General features: G+C 36.2%; 1 protein-coding gene across 18 annotated transcripts in view; it reads right to left on the bottom strand.

Moving 5' to 3' along the window:
• LOC106081285 (muscle-specific protein 300 kDa) overlaps positions 1-17,542 on the bottom strand; it is a 315,875-nt gene that overhangs the window by 213,522 nt on the left and 84,811 nt on the right. For all 18 annotated transcript variants that reach the window (XM_059364509.1, XM_013243150.2, XM_013243155.2 and 15 more), the window contains one exon: positions 7,901-7,962. In XM_059364509.1, the coding sequence (XP_059220492.1) occupies positions 7,901-7,962 (62 nt within the window). The remainder of the gene's footprint in view (positions 1-7,900; positions 7,963-17,542) is intronic.

The following is a 17,542-nucleotide window of genomic DNA, read 5'->3' as shown; positions in this document are numbered from 1 at the left end:
AAGTTTGCAAATTTGCAAAAAAAATATTGAACAAAACCGTATTTTGGGTATTTACATTAAAATTAGCAAAAACCAACACTCATTAGAAACCAAATCAGCTCTAACCCCTTAGAGTTCACATTTGTGCACATTTGCCAATAACTTTTCAAGGGCAAGAAAGCTAGAGAGAATATTGTCAATATTGAATTGGGAGAATATTGCCATGAATCTTTGAGTGCGTAATTTTTATACTCTCCACCATAGGATGGGGGTATACTAATTTTGTCATTCTGTTTGTAACACCTCGAAATATGTGTCTGAGACCCCATAAAGTATATATATTCTTGATCGTCATATGACTTTAAGTCGATCTAGCCATGTCCGTCCGTCTGTCCGTTCGTCCGTCTGTGTGTCAAGAGCACGCTAACTTTCGAAGGAGTAAAGCTAGCCGCTTGAAATTTTGCACAAATACTTTTTATTAGTGTAGGTCAGTTGGAATTGTAAATGGTTCAAATCGGTCCATGTTTTGATATAGCTGCCATATAAACCGATCTGGGGTCTTGACTTCTTGAGCCTCTAGAGGGCGCAATTCTCGTCCCATTTGACCTACATTTTGCACGTTGTGTTTTGGTATCACTTCCAACAACTGTGCTGAGTATGGTTTAAATCGGGCCATCTTTTAATATAGCTACCATATAAACCGATCTGGGGTCTTGACTTCTTGGGCCTCTAGAGGGCAGAATTCTCGTCCGATTTGACTTAAATTTTGCACATAGTGTTTTGGTATCACTTTCAACAATAGTGCTAAGTATGATTCAAATCGGTTCATAATCTGGTATAGCTGCGATATAAACCGATCTGGGGTCTTGACTTCTTGAACCTCTAGAGGGCGCAGTTCTCGATCGATTTAACTGAAATTTTGCACGTAGTGTTTTGGTATCACTTCCAACAACTGCACTGAGTATCGTTCAAATCGGTCCATGTTTTGATATAGCTGCCATATAAACCGATATTGGGTCTTGACTTCTTGAGCCTCTAGAGGGCGTAATTCTCATCCGATTTGACTTAAAATTTGCACATAGTGTTTTGGTATCACTTTCAACAATACAGCTAAGTATGTTTCAAATCGGTTCATAATCTGGTATAGCTGTCATATAAACCGATCTTGGATCTTAACTTCTTGAGCCAATAGAGGGCGCAATTCTCATCCGATTTGGCTGAAATTTTGCATGAGGTGTTTTGTTATAACTGTGCTTAGTATGGCGCAAATCGGTACATAACCTGGTATAGCTGCCATGTAAACAGTTTTGGGATCTTACCTTTTTCAACCTGTAGAGGGCGCAATTCTCATCCGATTTGGCTGAAATTTTATACAACGGCTTCTCTTATGACATTCAACAAAAGTGTCTATTATGGTCTAATTTGATTAATAGCTTGATACAGCTCCCATATAAACCAATTTCCCGATTTTGCTTCTTGAGCCCGTACAAGGCGCAGTTCTTATCCGAGTGCACTGAAATTTTACCCAATGACTTCTACTATGACAACATTCAGTTCGTTTAGGGTTCCAATCGGACTATTACTTTATATAACTCCAATGGCATAACAGTTCTTATTCAATATTCTTTGTTTGCCTTAAAAAGAGATACCGCACATAGAACTCGACAAATGCGATCCATGGTGGAGGGTATATAAGATTCGGCCCGGGCGAACTTAGCACGCTCTTACTTGTTTTTTTTGTTAATTTCTTTATATTTCCAAAGACTTTTCATTATTTTGGCATTATATAGCCAGTTCATATACGCTTCAACATCACATCATTTAGTTTTCTTTATTTTTTGTATACACCAAAAAACTATACAAAATATAAATAAATATATAAATCAATTGGATTTGTTTAAACACATTTTTAGATAACAGATTTGTGTTCTCTTTTTAAATATTTGACGTAATATTGCTAACATAGAAATAAATTGCTACCAATTCATAAATAGATTTTACGATTTTTCTTTCCGGAGAGAAAAAATTATTTTCTGCGGGCAATGAATCATGATCCATTAACCCATAGCAGGAGGAATGGGTTGTTTAAAGGACAATAATGGCTAACATCCCCTAAAGCATCGGCATCAAACTTTTGAAGTTTTTTTTGAACATATTTGAATTCTTATGAAAACTTACATTCACCGGCAATAAATTATTCTGTTCACTATAAATCAAATTTGTGGCAATTAGTCAGCTCAAAAGGCTTTTGAAAAAAAAATATTTCAAAAGTTTTCTGGTCGTTGAACACTCATGGAAAAACATTGAAAAACAGCTGCCTTAGAACAACAAAAATTTTACAATCGAAAAAATAATTGGACCAGCTTCAAACTCAAGCTCAATCAAATCATGAGAGGGATTTTTATCGTCCCCTAACCGCCAAAAAGATGTAAGTGCCAAAATCAAAACTTTACAGGAGAAGGTTTTTATTTAATAAGTCATAGCATATCTTAGGTTAGGTTAGATTAGGTGTAAAGAGGATGCAGATATTAATCCACCCATGCCACTATGGACACACACCTAAGCTAGAAATCGGCTTGTTGTGCACTCTAAAAACTAGAAAGTAACCTCTAAAAAGAAAATTTTAAGTTAGGAATTCCGTGCTACATATAAAATCCTTAATTGTTTTCAATACCACTCCCCTAAGTTGGTTCTTGTCTGGTATTGTGTCTCCACTTAAGTACATGTATCTGTTGGAAGCTCCAACGTCTCGTCATCTTCCCCGCATGCCCTACACATGCTATCACTTGATACATCGATTTTATATAAGTGAGCTCATAGCCCTATGTGTCCTGTTATGATACCAATAGCTATACTGACCTCCTTCTTGCTTCCTTTCAGTAATAGCCTCGTCTTCTCACCATGCGGATACGTCTCATCACCAAAGGATTTTCGCCGTCCTATCGAATGTTTCGCTGTTCCACAATGTTGCATGCGTATTTGTCACCCACTACCTTAACTCAGACTGCGTTGACCCGAAAGACTTCGGGTTAACCAAGTTTATTGACGGCAGTCCTATGGCCTTCACCGCCAAATTGTCTGCCCTTTCATTTCCCATTACTCCTTTCATTTCCCATTAAGGCGTTAATCTCCTTCTTACATTGCAAGAATGTTCGTGACCTTACCGTCCTGGTTGTTATTGTCCTTATGGCAATTTTACTGTCGGTAAAGATGTTCACACTCGACGTCCTCGTGTTAGCACCACACCACTTCACACATTCCGTGATCGCCCACATCTCTGCCTGCGGGACCTTATTATGGTCAGGCAGTCTTAAACAGATGTCAGTCCCCAGGCCCACTCTGTCCTCTGGCTTTGATCCAGCCGTGTAACATGATCTTCCAGATGGCAATACTAGGGTTCTTTTAATCCAAGACTATGCCGAGATGGCAACAGTGCCCCGCACTCGACTTCAAGGTTCATCTCAGGTATCCGATCGGAAACCTCTTCCCTTCCTTTCAGGTTTCCTATCGTCGCCTCGATTATACCGCGATGGTATGAGCTGCTCCCATCCTCAAGCCTTTCTCCCATCGCCTTAAGTCTCATAGCCGCCGGGGCTGCCTCACACTTAATCTGTATGTCAATGGGTCGGATATCTAGAATAGTCTCCAGTGCTTTAGTTTATGTGGTCCTCATCGCTCCGCCTATGCCAAGAAAACATGTTCTCTGAACCTGTTGTATGGTCCTTATCTTGCACTTTTTCTCCATAGCAGTCCACCAAACTACTGAGGTGTAAGTAAGTATTGGTCTAATCACGCTGCTATAGAGCCAGTGGACTATTCTCGGATTCAGGCCCCATTTCGAGCCTACGGCCCGTCTACATAGTGCCCAACATCTATGAGCCTTCTGAATGTGACACTTCCAATTCAGTTTCCTGTCCAAGAACACACCTAAGTATTTGACCTTGTCAGATATCGAAATCGTCTTATTGAGGAAACGTTCGTCTTCCTCGTGAACAGGCATATTTCAGTCTTCTCTGGGTTAACATTGAGACCTCAGGGTCTAGCTCAGTCATATGCCATATGCAAGACCCTTTCGACTCTTCTGCATAACTCGTTCGGATCCTTACCCCTTAGAAATATTATAACATCGTCGGGTTCAAATCCCTCCTCAGTCAGCATCCGTAATAGGTCATTTATGGTGGTCACCCATTGGAATGGCGATAAAATGACCCTCTGTGGCCGGCCCTTTGCCACTTTCTCCCTTATATGTATGCCATGGGAAACACAATTTATCCACCTGTTCCTCAATCGTCTTATTGAGGAAACGTGGTGCGTTAAATTGGCCCACCTTCGTTTTCCTCGTGAACAGGCATATTTCAGTTTTCTCTGGGTTAACATTGAGACCTCTGGGTCTAGCCAGTCATATGCAAGACCGTTTCGGCCCTTCTGCAAAGCTCGTTTGGATCCTTACTCCTTAGAAGTATTATAACATCGTCGGCTTTATATCCCTCCTCAGTCGGCATCCGTAATAGGTCGTTTATGGTGGTCACTTATAGGAGCGGCGATAAAATGCCCCCCGGTGGATTGACCTGTGCCACTTTCTCCCTTATATTTATGCCATGGGACACACAATTGTGCCACCTGTTCCTTAGCATATGGTTTATCCAGTCTCTAAGGACAGGGTCCAACCGGTACTGGTCCTTAGACCGGGTGTTAAAATGCCCCTCGATGTCAATGCCTACCGCCATTGTGCACATTTTGGCATCGAAGGATTCTTCTATTTTATGCACAACCGCGTTCAGGGCAGTCTCCACCGACCTTCCCTTGACATAGGTATGCTGTTTGTAATTGAGCAGTTCGCTGGATGTCCTACTCTTTATCATGGTGTCCACAATACGTTCCGTGGTTTTGAATAGAAAGGATGTAAGGCTTATGTGACTGTAGGCCTTTGGTGTCACATAACTTGGCTTGTCGGGCTTGGGTATAAACACCAGCCTTGCCCGGCTTTCGGAGTATATGCAAGTCCTAGGCACGCTGTGAAAATGTTGGCCAGACGAGGCGCCAGATAGTCTGGCTCTTTCTGTAGTAACGCCGGAATTATTCCATCAGGTCCGGGTGACTTAAATGGTTTGAAGCTCCTTAAGGATTCCTTCACCATAAATTCCGTTTCTACAAACCTTCGATTAACGTCATTATTCCAAGATTCCGGTGTCTCCGTGAGTCCCTTCGTATCTTATGGAAAATGGGTTTTCATCAAAAGCCTCAACATGTCCTCCGTTGTCTCTGCTCTCACTCCCATGTCGTCTACTAAAGTTTCAGTTTGGACATGGGTTTTTGAGAGAATGTTTTTTTTATTTTGGCGGCGTCATTTCGCTATGTTCGCAGAAAAGCTTCCAGCAGGCACGTTTTGCCGCTCTGGTAATCTTATTGCATTCATTGAGCCGTATGTAATACACATCCCAATAAACTTTCGCCTTTTTACGACGTGCTCTGTTAAAAAGTCTGCAAACCTCTTTCCCAATATTGCGAATGTCCCCGGTCATCCAGGGTTTTTCTTGGCATATCTTAAATTGAAATATGATTTTTACACATGTATCACTTCTTTGGCTGATACATATGGTGGTTGTGCATTTAAATAAGGAGAAGGGTATTTTTGGCACTTACATCGTCCTATAAAATCCTCAATTGCGATGAAATAATTGCATCAACACTACGGAGAAAAATCTGTTAATCTGTGTCACAACTTTGCCTATGATGAAAGCATTGATGAGTGACGAAATATTTGCAATAATATTTGTATACCAACCACCATAGGATGGGTGGAGGGGAATACTAATCTAGTCATTCCGTTGGTAAAACCTCGAAATATGGATCTGCGACCCCATAAATTATATATATTCTTGGTAGTCTTGATATTATGAGTCGTTCTAACCACGTCCATCCTCCCGTCTTTTTCACAATAGCGGCCGAACAAGTGAAATTTTGCACACATACTTCTTATTGAAGTAGATCGTTGGGTATTGTAAATGGGTCATATCGGTTCAGATTTGATCTCCTGATTTGAATTCATAAGCACTTGATAACAGTAATTATACCCACCCCCGTAGAATGGGGGTAATTTAGAGGTAAGTACAATGAATACCATTGTTTGAAAGTAAGCTGGACGCGTCAATTTATGTCCGATATAAATGCAATTTTGAACAGAGAGTTATATTGGAAACCTACACCTTTATGCCAACTTTCGTCCTTGCTCGACCATATTAGATATAGCTGTCGTATAAAACGATCTCTCGATTTAGGGTCTGAAACTCATAACAGCCATGTCCATAGTGGCATGCAGCAGGTTAATATCCGCACCCTTTTTTCAACCTAACCTTATTCCAGCAAAAAAATAAAAATAATATTGTGGTTAGTTGAATCCATTTCCATTTCCATCTATCTTTTACTCTTGTCTGCTTTTTCTTTAAGTTTTCCAAATTGTCCCTCTATAAAATATTGAACATATTCTTTCACATATTTTTTTTTTTACTTTCATTTGTTTATAATTTTCCCATCAGTTTTTTAATCTCTTTATGTGCTGTTCTAATTTTTTTTTATTTTTCTTTAAATATAGTTCTATTTATTTTCCTGTTGTTGTTTAATTTTAAAAATATATGAACTAAATATTTTTGGTAGCTAAACTCGATGGTTGTATAAGCAAGTCAATTATTATACCATCACCCCGAAATGGTTTAAATGGCGTCATCATTAGCATTGGCTAGTAGAAAATCCAATCCTTCTCTTTCATTTATTTTTGGGATGTTTATAGAAACAAAGACTTGTGAATAACATTTTATTGCTGTCTTCATTTCGAAATGAAAATGAAAATGAAAATGAAAAAGAGTACAAAATTAGCATTTTTATTATTTTTCTGGTTTGTTGTTGCCCTGCTGAAGATTTATTATTGATATAAAATGTTTACAAGAATTTTGCGAATGGCGAATTTTGACTAATTGTAGACAAAGAAAGATGAAAAACCCCTTAGCTGAGCAAACAAAAAACAACAAAATAAAATAAATGAAGTGTTGAATCATGTGGAAATCATTTCTTTTTCTCTGGTATACATGATAGCCCTGTTTCGGAATTGATGGTGTGGAAAATGTTCATATTTCATGGCCACCGAAGCACGGTTATAGACCACAACAACAACAATAATAAAAATTTACAAAAGAAAAATTATTAAAGAAAAATGAAATATCATAAAAATAACAAATGGATGGGCGGACCAATAAATGGACAGATATCTAACAAATGTACCATTAAACCATCTCCAAACATTTTTACAAAGAAATTGCCTTCAACATATGGCTAGAAAAAGAGATGTTTTTGCACCATTGATGGTTTTTTCTTTAATGGCTCAAACTGATCCAATGCCGTAAGAGCAATTAATTCACCTGTCTTGACTCTCAAACTGTTTAAGAGAAACAGAAAAACAAATTTTACTCCTCTCCAAAGAAACAAAACAGCTAATCAATAACTGACAGAACTATAATTATTGACTTGGCGAAGTAAGAAATTATTGACGTATCAACACATATCCCCCCCATAAAGAGGAAATCATCACTTTCACACCATTTAAATGAGAAAAGCTAAATAAAAAACACATTTCTAATGACCCAATCACGCATTTATACAACATGGCCAAAGGAAGTGACGTTAAATGTTTGCAAAAAAGCAAACAAAAAATCTCATTAATGGCTCCTTTGGGCCATAAAAGTGATGTGTTGCTAACGCGTATTACGTATTTCACAAAAAAAAAAAAATGTCAAATGTGTGATTTTGTCTCCCCATTTTTCTTTTCAAATTGATATTTGTTAATTGGATTTCTTGTAGGTTTTTGTTTTTTGGTGAAAATTAAGGTTATTTTTATTAATGGTGTTGAAGGTATTTTGCGTGAACTCACCTTCAAGAGGTATGAATTAATCCAATTAGTGAATGTCTTCTTTTGAACACGTTCTTGTTCCTCTGCAAATATAAGGAAATTAAAACAAAAATTATTGTATTTTAAATAAGAAAAACATGCAAATGTATATTTTTTTAAATAAATCAGCATACAAATATTTTATCAGAAATTTATAATTATTTTCTAACAACTAAAAACCAAAGAAACTAAAATGTTCAATGTATTATTCTTAAAGCATAAAAATTTGTAGGCAAATATCTAACCAATGTTACCACTCAAGAAAATTATTTCCTACCAAAATTAAAAAAAAAAAAAAAATCCTACCAAATCCGACCATAACCTACCAAATGTTCCACAAGCCAAAAACTCGGTAGGTATTTATACCCACAACCGAAGAATTGGTCATTTTGCTATTCCATCTTTCATACATCAAATTATACATTTTCCATCCTACAAAGTATACATACTCGTTATATTCATAGATGATCTTGGCATGTCCGTTCATCTGTTTGTTGAAATCACTCTACAGCCCAGAGTTCAAAGATGGCCCTTATTTTGATATAGCTCTCTTTATACCGATCTCGCGATAATAAACATTGAGTTCTAACATATTTTTTCCCCGATTTCAACGAACAACCCAAGACGGATTTAGAAAGTTATCTCATTTGTATAACCATGACCAATCATAACGTCTAATCCGAGATTTTGCCATCAAGCTGATTTACTGAACCGACATTGTCCTCAACACAACCAAAGAAACTTGCGCTCATATGTGTGTGTATGTGTTCCCGTAATATGAGAGGAAGAGAACGTGCAAAAAATGGAATGACTTGTTGTGAATGTAAACAAAGAACTGTCATCTTCATAACGTTAAACTGAGTGGCTGTTTTCAGATGTTTACGTGAGGCCATTAAAAATCCTCCTTGTGAACAACTGTGGAGAGTTTGAATAAAGCGAAATGCGCTTTACTAACCATTTTCCTCGTTAGAAGGTCTTTTAGCGTACTTTTCCAGTAACATTTTGCAGGAGCGTAAGAATAGCCTTTGCTCTCTTTTGCTGCTGGGAAAAAAAACTCCAGTAGAAATTTGCAAGCTCTCAGTTACCAAACACTCAAAATCGTGCTCGCTCTCACGCACTCTCCCGCTCTCTTCGGCTGGCAAATAAAGTACGCGAACGACTTCCATTAACAATCTATGCAAATTTGTGCAAATGTTTGAGTATGCGAACACACATACAGCGATTTGCATGGACACCTCAACAACCAACAACAACACCTCAACCAGATCTGACCATATTTGTATGCAGCTGTCATATGGCCCTTTTTCGGATTGAAGGCATTTAACGCACAAAAACCGCATTTCTTACCCAGAATTTAGAATTTAGAAGAAGAGATCCCTTATCACTCGCACCAATTACAGTCAATATCAGAACTTACGCGTTTTTCCTGAAATTTTAAATAGTGACAGTATTTTGCCCCTCGACATGTATGGTTCACTCTTAACGAAAACACAGAAACGACAAGAGTTGAAATAATTTTGAGTTATCCGTGGCACTTTTTATTATTTTTTTATATATACACATATATGGCATAGTAGTTCAATAACAGCTGTACACCCCAGTGAAGGAAGGTTGTGCTGCTTCTTTCTCAAGTGCGTCTGATTGGGTAGGGAAACTCTTCCTTAGCCAAGCAAGATTATGATGAAGGGCTCCTGTCGCACCAGGCTTGGCAGGTATTCAAAGCATGAAGTAGCGAAACTCTTTACTACAAGTCCGGTTTGGTTGGGATTCTATAATTTGGTTAAGTTGTTCAGGTTGAAGAAGTCTGTTGTTTATGTTTTTGTTGAATTTCTCCCAACGTTTCGCCAATTATTTTTCACTTCTGCAGGTAGGTTTTATTCCATAATATTAATTTTAACAAAACACGATTATAAAATGGGATTATTCAAAAACACAAGCCCTATGTCAAAATTTAATTTTTATTTACAAAATAAAAATAATTAAAAACTGAAAACTTTCGAACCACTTCTAGCTCAAGATCATATGCATTGCTTTATATTCAAAGAATAGCATAGAAAAGAACTTATTACCCAAAACACTTTGACTGACTTGGTGGATCATGATTTCTGATACGCCATGCCATCTTTGCCGTCACCTGCATCATCATCACCTTAATCAATTTGGCAAAGGTGTTGATAAAGATACATGGCGTATCAGAAATCATGATCTGCCAAGCCAGTCAAAGTGTTTTGAATAATAACACACACTTTCTCAACTTTTATAAGTTCTTTGCTATGCTCTTCTTTAAATAGAAAGCTATGAATATGATCTCGAGCTAGTTGTTTGAGAAATCATGAAAATATTTTACAGATCAAAATAAAAGAGCGCAAACAGATAAAGGAAAATATTTTCTTTTATCTTTTACACTTTGATTATAGCCCATTAAACTTGGCCTTGACCAAAAGATACTTTTCCTTCTCTTATAATTTATGATAAGCCATTACTTCAATAACTAACCCCAACCATTAGAGCTGTAGTTACAAATATACACGCTCCTCAACGATATTTCTAATGGTCATTGTCATTAGCATCGAAATGTTGTAGACCATGTATGCTTGCTTGCGATGTTAGAGAAACGCCATATGATTAAATTTCAGTGCTACTGTTACTTAGTGTTCTCCTTGACCTAAACTACGACAACACTTCAAAGTTCACAAAAGTTTTTCGATTTTATGGCTTAATTTTTTAAAGTACACACCCCTTCAGAGATTAGAGAAAACATTTTTTTTTAGAAATGTGTTAATTTTCTAAGAATTGCGTTTCCTTATATTTGCAAGATTGCAAAAAGGTTTACGCCGCGATGGCAAAAGTTTTTGCAACAAAATTTATTTAAATGAGGTGTGAAAAAATATATCATAAACAGAGTGTTGCTGGTTAAATAATGGCTATATTTTTATAAATATTATCTAATGCTAAAATGTACATTCATTTACGGACGTCACACGAATATTTATGATATAAAAAAACACATTCGTTCGCAAACACCCGTACATAATATTGTGAAATAACATTTAATTTTGTTTTGTTTAATTATCATGGGATATTATCTAGCAACTGTTTTAAATGATGGCAAACAAAAAAGTTGCAACTAAACATAAAGTATGATTTTTTTAATGAGAAAGTGAAAAAATAAGGAAATGTTCTAAGAACTCCCAGTATTTTGACAAAAATCGCCAAAATACCCTTAAATGGGCAAAAATGTTTAAAAAATGTGATTTCCGGCAATTTACTCAAAGCTAAAATTTTAAGCAAATTTGGATCGACTCGTAAAATATTGACAAAAATCTGCAAAATTTCCTTAAATGGGAAAAATTTTGTACAAATTGTAAATTTTCGACGATTTCCTTCTAAAGCGAGTTTTTTGTTTAAAATTTTTACTAAAGAAGTACAATCTATGAATTCCCAAAATTTTGGCAAAAATCTGCAAAATTTTCTTAAATAGGAAAAACAAGTAAAAAGGCATTAAGTTCGGGCGGGCCGAACTTTGGTTACCCACCATCTCGGGTATATATAAATACCCTTTCGTCACAATCCGGTGAAAATTGGATGACTTATGCACCCAAATTCGACACAGATATTGAGGGGTCTAATAATTATAAGTCACTGTTCAATCAAATTTCAACGAAATCTGGTAATAAATAAAGCTTTCAATCAATAAATAAAGTTCAATCAAATTTCAACGAAATCTGGTAATAAATAAAGCTTTTATGAGCTTCAGACCATTAATCGGCAAATTCGTCTATATGACAGCTATATATAAATACAGTCCGATCTGTACCATATTTGGGTCGGATGGCGGGTGGCCTTAAACTACTTAATGTTTCAAATTTCACCGAAATCAGTATATCGGTCTGTATGGCAGATATATCTAAATATAGTCCGATTCGAACCATATTTGGGACGGATGTCGGGAGAAGAAAAACTACACACTGTTTCAAATTTAAGCAAAATTGGATAATAAATAGGGCTTTTATGTGCTTCAGACCCTTTATCGGGAGATCGGCTATATGGCAGCTATATCTAAATATAGTCCGATTTGATCCATATTTGGGTCAGATATCAGGAGGCTTAAGATAAGCGAAATCGGGTAATAAATAATACTTTTGTGGGCTTCAGACCCTTTATCGACAGATCAGTACATATGGCAGCTATATATAAATTTATTCCGATATGTACCATACTTGGGTCGGGAGGTCTAAATATACTTACTGTTTCAAATTTCAGCGAAATCGGCTAAAAATAAAGCTTTTATGGGTTTTGGACCCTTTATCGACAGATCGATATATATGGCAGCTATACCTAAATATAGTCCGATCTGAACCTATGTTTAGAGGCGTAAAACTAGTCAATGTTTAAAATTTCAGCGAAATGTATTCAGCTATACCTAAATATAGTCCGATCTGAACCTATGTTTAGAGGCGTAAAACTAGACAATGTTTCAAATTTCAGCGAAATCGGTTAAAAAATAAAGCTTTTATGGGCTTTGGACCCTTTATCGACAGATCGGTATATATGACAGCTATACCTAAATATAGTCCGATTTGATCCATATTTAGGTCAGATATCAGAAGGCTTAAGATAACTCTCTGTTTCAAATTTCAGCGAAATTGGTTAGAAAATAGAGTTTTATGGGCTTTGGACCCTTAATCTGGGGATTGGTATATATGGCAGCTATTTCTAAATATAGTCCGATATAGACCTCAGATGTCGGGAGGCCTAAAACTACTCACTATTTCAAATTTCAGCGAAATCGGATGAAAATTAAAGCATTTATGGGCATTAGACCCTTTACCGGAAAATCGGTCTATATAGCAGCTATATCCAAATATGGTCCGATTTGGCCTGTTCAAGAACTTAACCAGCATCAAAAAGACGTGTTTGTGCCAAATTTCAGCTCAATATATCAATTTTTAAAGGCTCTAGAGAGATTACAATAGACGGACGGACAAACAGACATCGTTAAATCGTCTTAGAATTTTACGACGATCCGAAATATATATACTTTGTAGGGTCGGAAATTGATATTTCGATTTGTTGCTAACGGAATGACTAAATTAATATATCCCCTATCTACGGTGGTGAGTATAAAAAGTTTTAAAAATTTTAAATTTTTGACGAAATCCTTTTAAAGCAAGGTTTTTTGTTTAAAATTTTGACAGATCTCTTACGTTTAGGTAGGCCTTAAAGTTTTAGCATAATCAGAGGTCTTTAGTAAAAAATTAAATTAAAGGAGTTTTTAGTATCTTCTTGAGAAAAAGACAAAAAAGACCCCTTCAGTAAATTGCCAGCTACACAAAAGGATTCCCCATAGTGGTATCAGTAACATTGCCAAAGACACTATACACCAAAAATGTAAAGATTACAAGAAATCTTTAGCCGAATTTTAAGAGAATAATCCAAAAAGGTAGGTTCTCAGCGCTTAACCGGCAAAAGAATGTTGAAGATATCATAAATCAATCGAAAGTTTCAGAATTATTTCCAGAATTTTCGTAATTTTTAAGTTTTATTCTTCGCTGAGTACAACACATGTCAAATTTCCACATTTAATATTTCTCTTTTCAAAAACACCCCCATAAAAGCCACATATTATAAAGTTTCTTTTCTAGAATTGATTCTGTTTGTATTCTATTGAAATACTCCACCTTGAATGTCTTTGATGTTGGTAATAAAAGCTGGGTTTTTTTAATATATACTATAGTTGTATTTGAGTTCCAGAGTTATAAAGTTTAATAATCCACAAGCGATTTAATGACTTTCTTTGCTGTTTAAAGACCCCTTGATAGAGTGGGTAGGAGAGTGTTAACCAATGTGGGTGAAGAGTTCATGGTACTGTACGTACGTACGGACAGCACTGAGAGTAGGTGTGTGTAGTTGTTTTTGTGGTTTGGATCCAAAGAATTGAAATGGAAAATATATACGCACACATGCTATATGTACATACATATGTGCCATAAACCACCAACACCAATACCAGCAGCCCAATCACCCACTCCCCTATTTATGTATGTGCATTTTTCGCAGATAATTTACATTTCGACAAATGCTAGAAATTATAAAGAACTCAAAATTCTTATCAGACATTTAAAATACGCCGTTTTGGTATCTAAGAATTGCTAATTCCTAAATTTAGACCACAGGCATTTCCTGCGTGCCAGGCAGCAAAATGATGTGCAACATAAACAAAAGTGGAACTGAAGTGTTGGCTGGCTGCTATATGGGTGTATGCAAAGAAAGTTCGCTACACACACACAAAATGCCCATAAAAACCGCAATGCACAGTCTTCTATATAATTCGTCTAATGGGCCATGGACTAACACTACAGGTAATATTTATACTAAAAATTTGCTGCGAAGAGAGGAATAGAAAGGGAGTAGTAAGGTACGTAACGCAAAGGCCGCCACACTTAATGTAAATGGACGCATTCTTCCGCTGGTCTATTTCTAATGCCTTCTAATGCAAGACAGCACCCGCACTTTGTATGCGTACGAGTGAGTGAGAATGCGTGTCTTAAGCCCATATTTCATTTGCCTTTTCTGGTCATTAGAATGCAAATACAACTGTAATAACTGCTGAACATTTAAACATGCTTGTGAAAATCTGTTTTGCCATACTAAACACCACCTTCCGCCGCAGTCGATATGGCAACACGGTCGAGCAAACCCTATGCCCCAAACGACACAAACTAACATCTGTTTGCCGTTTAAATGAAAACAAAGAAATTGAAGCGTAGAAAATAATAGAAATATAAATATTTTTATGACACAAAAAGAAATAAAACAATAGTCCTGGAAATATTTGAAAAACAAGTAAAAGTGTTCTAGGTTCGGCCGGGCCGAATCTTAAAAACCCTTCACCATGGATCGCATTTGTCAAGTTCTTTGCCTGGTATCTCTTTATAGGCGAACAAAAGATAACGGATAACATTTGCCATGCTATTGGGTTGCCCAAAAAGTAATTGCGGATTTTTTAAAAGAAAGTAAATGCTTTTTTAATAAATCTTAGAATGAACTTTAATCAAATATACTTTTTTACACTTTTTTTCTAAAGCAAGCTAACAGTAACAGCTGATAACTGACAGAAGAAAGAATACAATTACAGAGTCACAAGCTGTGAAAAAATTTGTCAACGCCGACTGAAAAATCCGATGAAAAATCCGCAATTACTTTTTGGGCAACCCAATAATAAAGCTATATCAAGTTATGGTCCAATTCAGGCCATACTTGGTTTGAATGTTGAAGACCATAGTGGAAGTCACTGAGCAAAAAATCGGATAAGAGTCAGGAGATCAGTTTGGCTCTTGACTCCTTGAGTCTCTAGAGTGCGCAATTAATGTTCGATTTTGCTGAAATTTTGCATAAAGTGTTTTGTTTTGTCTTCCAACAACTACGCCAAGTATGGTATTAATCGGTTTATAACCTGATATTGCTCCTAAAAAACCGATCTCCCGAATTTATTTCTTGACCTTCAAATATACCTAGTATCGTTCAAACCGGCCCAAAACCTGTTATAGCTCCCATAAAACCGATCTTCCGAATATATTTCTTGAGCCTCTAAAGGCCGCAACTCTTATCTGCTTTGGCTGAAACCTCATATATAACTTCCACATAAACCGATCTTCCGAATATGCTTCTTCAGCCTCTAGAGGGCTCAATTCTTATCCGACTGGGCTGAAATTTTGCATGAGTATATTTTCTTCTCGAACATATGTACCGAGTTTAGTTCCAATCACTCAAAAACTTGATATGGCTCCCATATAAACCAAACTCCCGAGTATACTTCTTAAGTCTTTAAACATTTTTTTTAAATTTTTGAAAAAAGGGAAATTAAAAAAAAAAACTTTCTTTTAAAATATAGAAATTTTTGAAAAAAAAATATCCAAAATTTTTGTATTTTTCTATTTCTACTAGAAGCAGACTTTTTTTAAAGAAGAATTTTTTATACAATAGTATATTGTCCGGTTGCAGACCAAAGTGTAATCTGCTTCTATTACAAATGGAACACAAAACCCGTAAAAACGTGTTAAAGTTAGAAGATCGGTCTATATGACATCTATATCCGTATAGTCTGATCTGACTCATATTTGGGTCGGATGTCGGGAGGCTTCAAACAACTCACTATTTCAAATTTCAACAAACTCGGGTAACAAATAAAGCTTTTATGGGCTATAGACCCTTAATCGACATATCGGTCTTTATGACAGCTATATCTAAATATCGTCGGATCTTTACAATATCTAGGTCAGATGGCGGGAGGCTTAAAACAACTCACCGATTCATATTTCAATGAAATCGGGTAATAATGAAAGCTTTTATGGGCGTCAGACCCTTAATCGGCATATCAGTCTATATGACAGCTTTATCTATATATAGTCCGATCTGAATCATATTCAGGTCAGATGTCGGGAGGCTTAAAATAACTCACCGTTTCAAATTTCGGCGAAATCGGATAAAAAATTATTTTATGGGCTCCGATCCTTTATCGGCGGATCGGTCTATATGGCAGCAATATCTAAATATAGTCCGATCTAAACCATATTAACCAGCGTGCATCAAAAATACGTATCTTGCCAAATTTCAGCTCAATATCTCAATTTAAGGTTGTAGAGTGAAACCAGCAGACGGACGGGCAGACGGAAACACACTTAAATCGTCTTAGAATTTTAGGACGATCCGAAATAAATATACTTTGTAGGGTCGGATCCTACCGACGAGTTTGGGTGGTTCCAAACGAAATCACGATCTAGGAAACCACTCAAATGCTATTACAAAGCAAAAAACACATTTTCTGCCTAACTTTAAAAAACAAGGGGTTTTTGTGTTCTATTTGATATAAGGAGAGTGATAGTAGTGTAAAAGAAGGTTGAACCACCTCTCTCTCACGTATACCAATGACTGCTATGTCTATGTCCAAGAATCTATTCCCCAGGCAATTTCTTTTCAGTAACATTTCAATAATCAATTCTTCCCGCCTAACATAATTCTCATGGTTATGAAGCTCAACTCCACTTTGGAGAAAAAACTAACTCAATAATCAAAAATATGGTCATACAGAACACTGAAGCAATTGATCCTGCTACAATAGTTCTTTTCGTACCATATTTTTATTTTAAGCTCCATTGAGTTCCTAATTCGTTTAGTTAGGTTAGGTGGAATAAACAAAACAGTATGGGATTTTTAAAAACAAACCATATATATTATTTTACGAAACTTTTTATTCCATTTATTATTTTTTCCATTCAGCTCCTATTTCGTTTAGTTAGGTTAGGTGGAATAAACAAAACAGTATGGGATTTTTAAAAACAAACCATATATATTATTTTACGAAATTTAAATATAGATTTCTTTGAAATTTCTATTAAATTCAGATGTGTGCTTTACAACTTGCTCTAGTTGGAATGGTTGTAAAGCACCCATGATCCATTTGACTTATCCTTCTGATGATTTTTCTTGGTCTGATATGAAATCGCGATAAAGCAAACCAGCCAAATGCTTCTAGCAACAGCACACTTTTTGCTGACTTTTTAAATGTTTTTTTTGTTAAACTATTCTTTGAATAGAAAGCATTAAACAATCTAAAGCCGGTCT

This window comes from Stomoxys calcitrans, chromosome 3 (assembly GCF_963082655.1).
Source record: "Stomoxys calcitrans chromosome 3, idStoCalc2.1, whole genome shotgun sequence".
In the NCBI taxonomy this organism is placed as follows: Eukaryota; Metazoa; Arthropoda; class Insecta; order Diptera; family Muscidae; genus Stomoxys; species Stomoxys calcitrans.
Note: the sequence above shows the minus strand (reverse complement) of the source record. Positions and strands in the feature narration are given on the sequence as shown.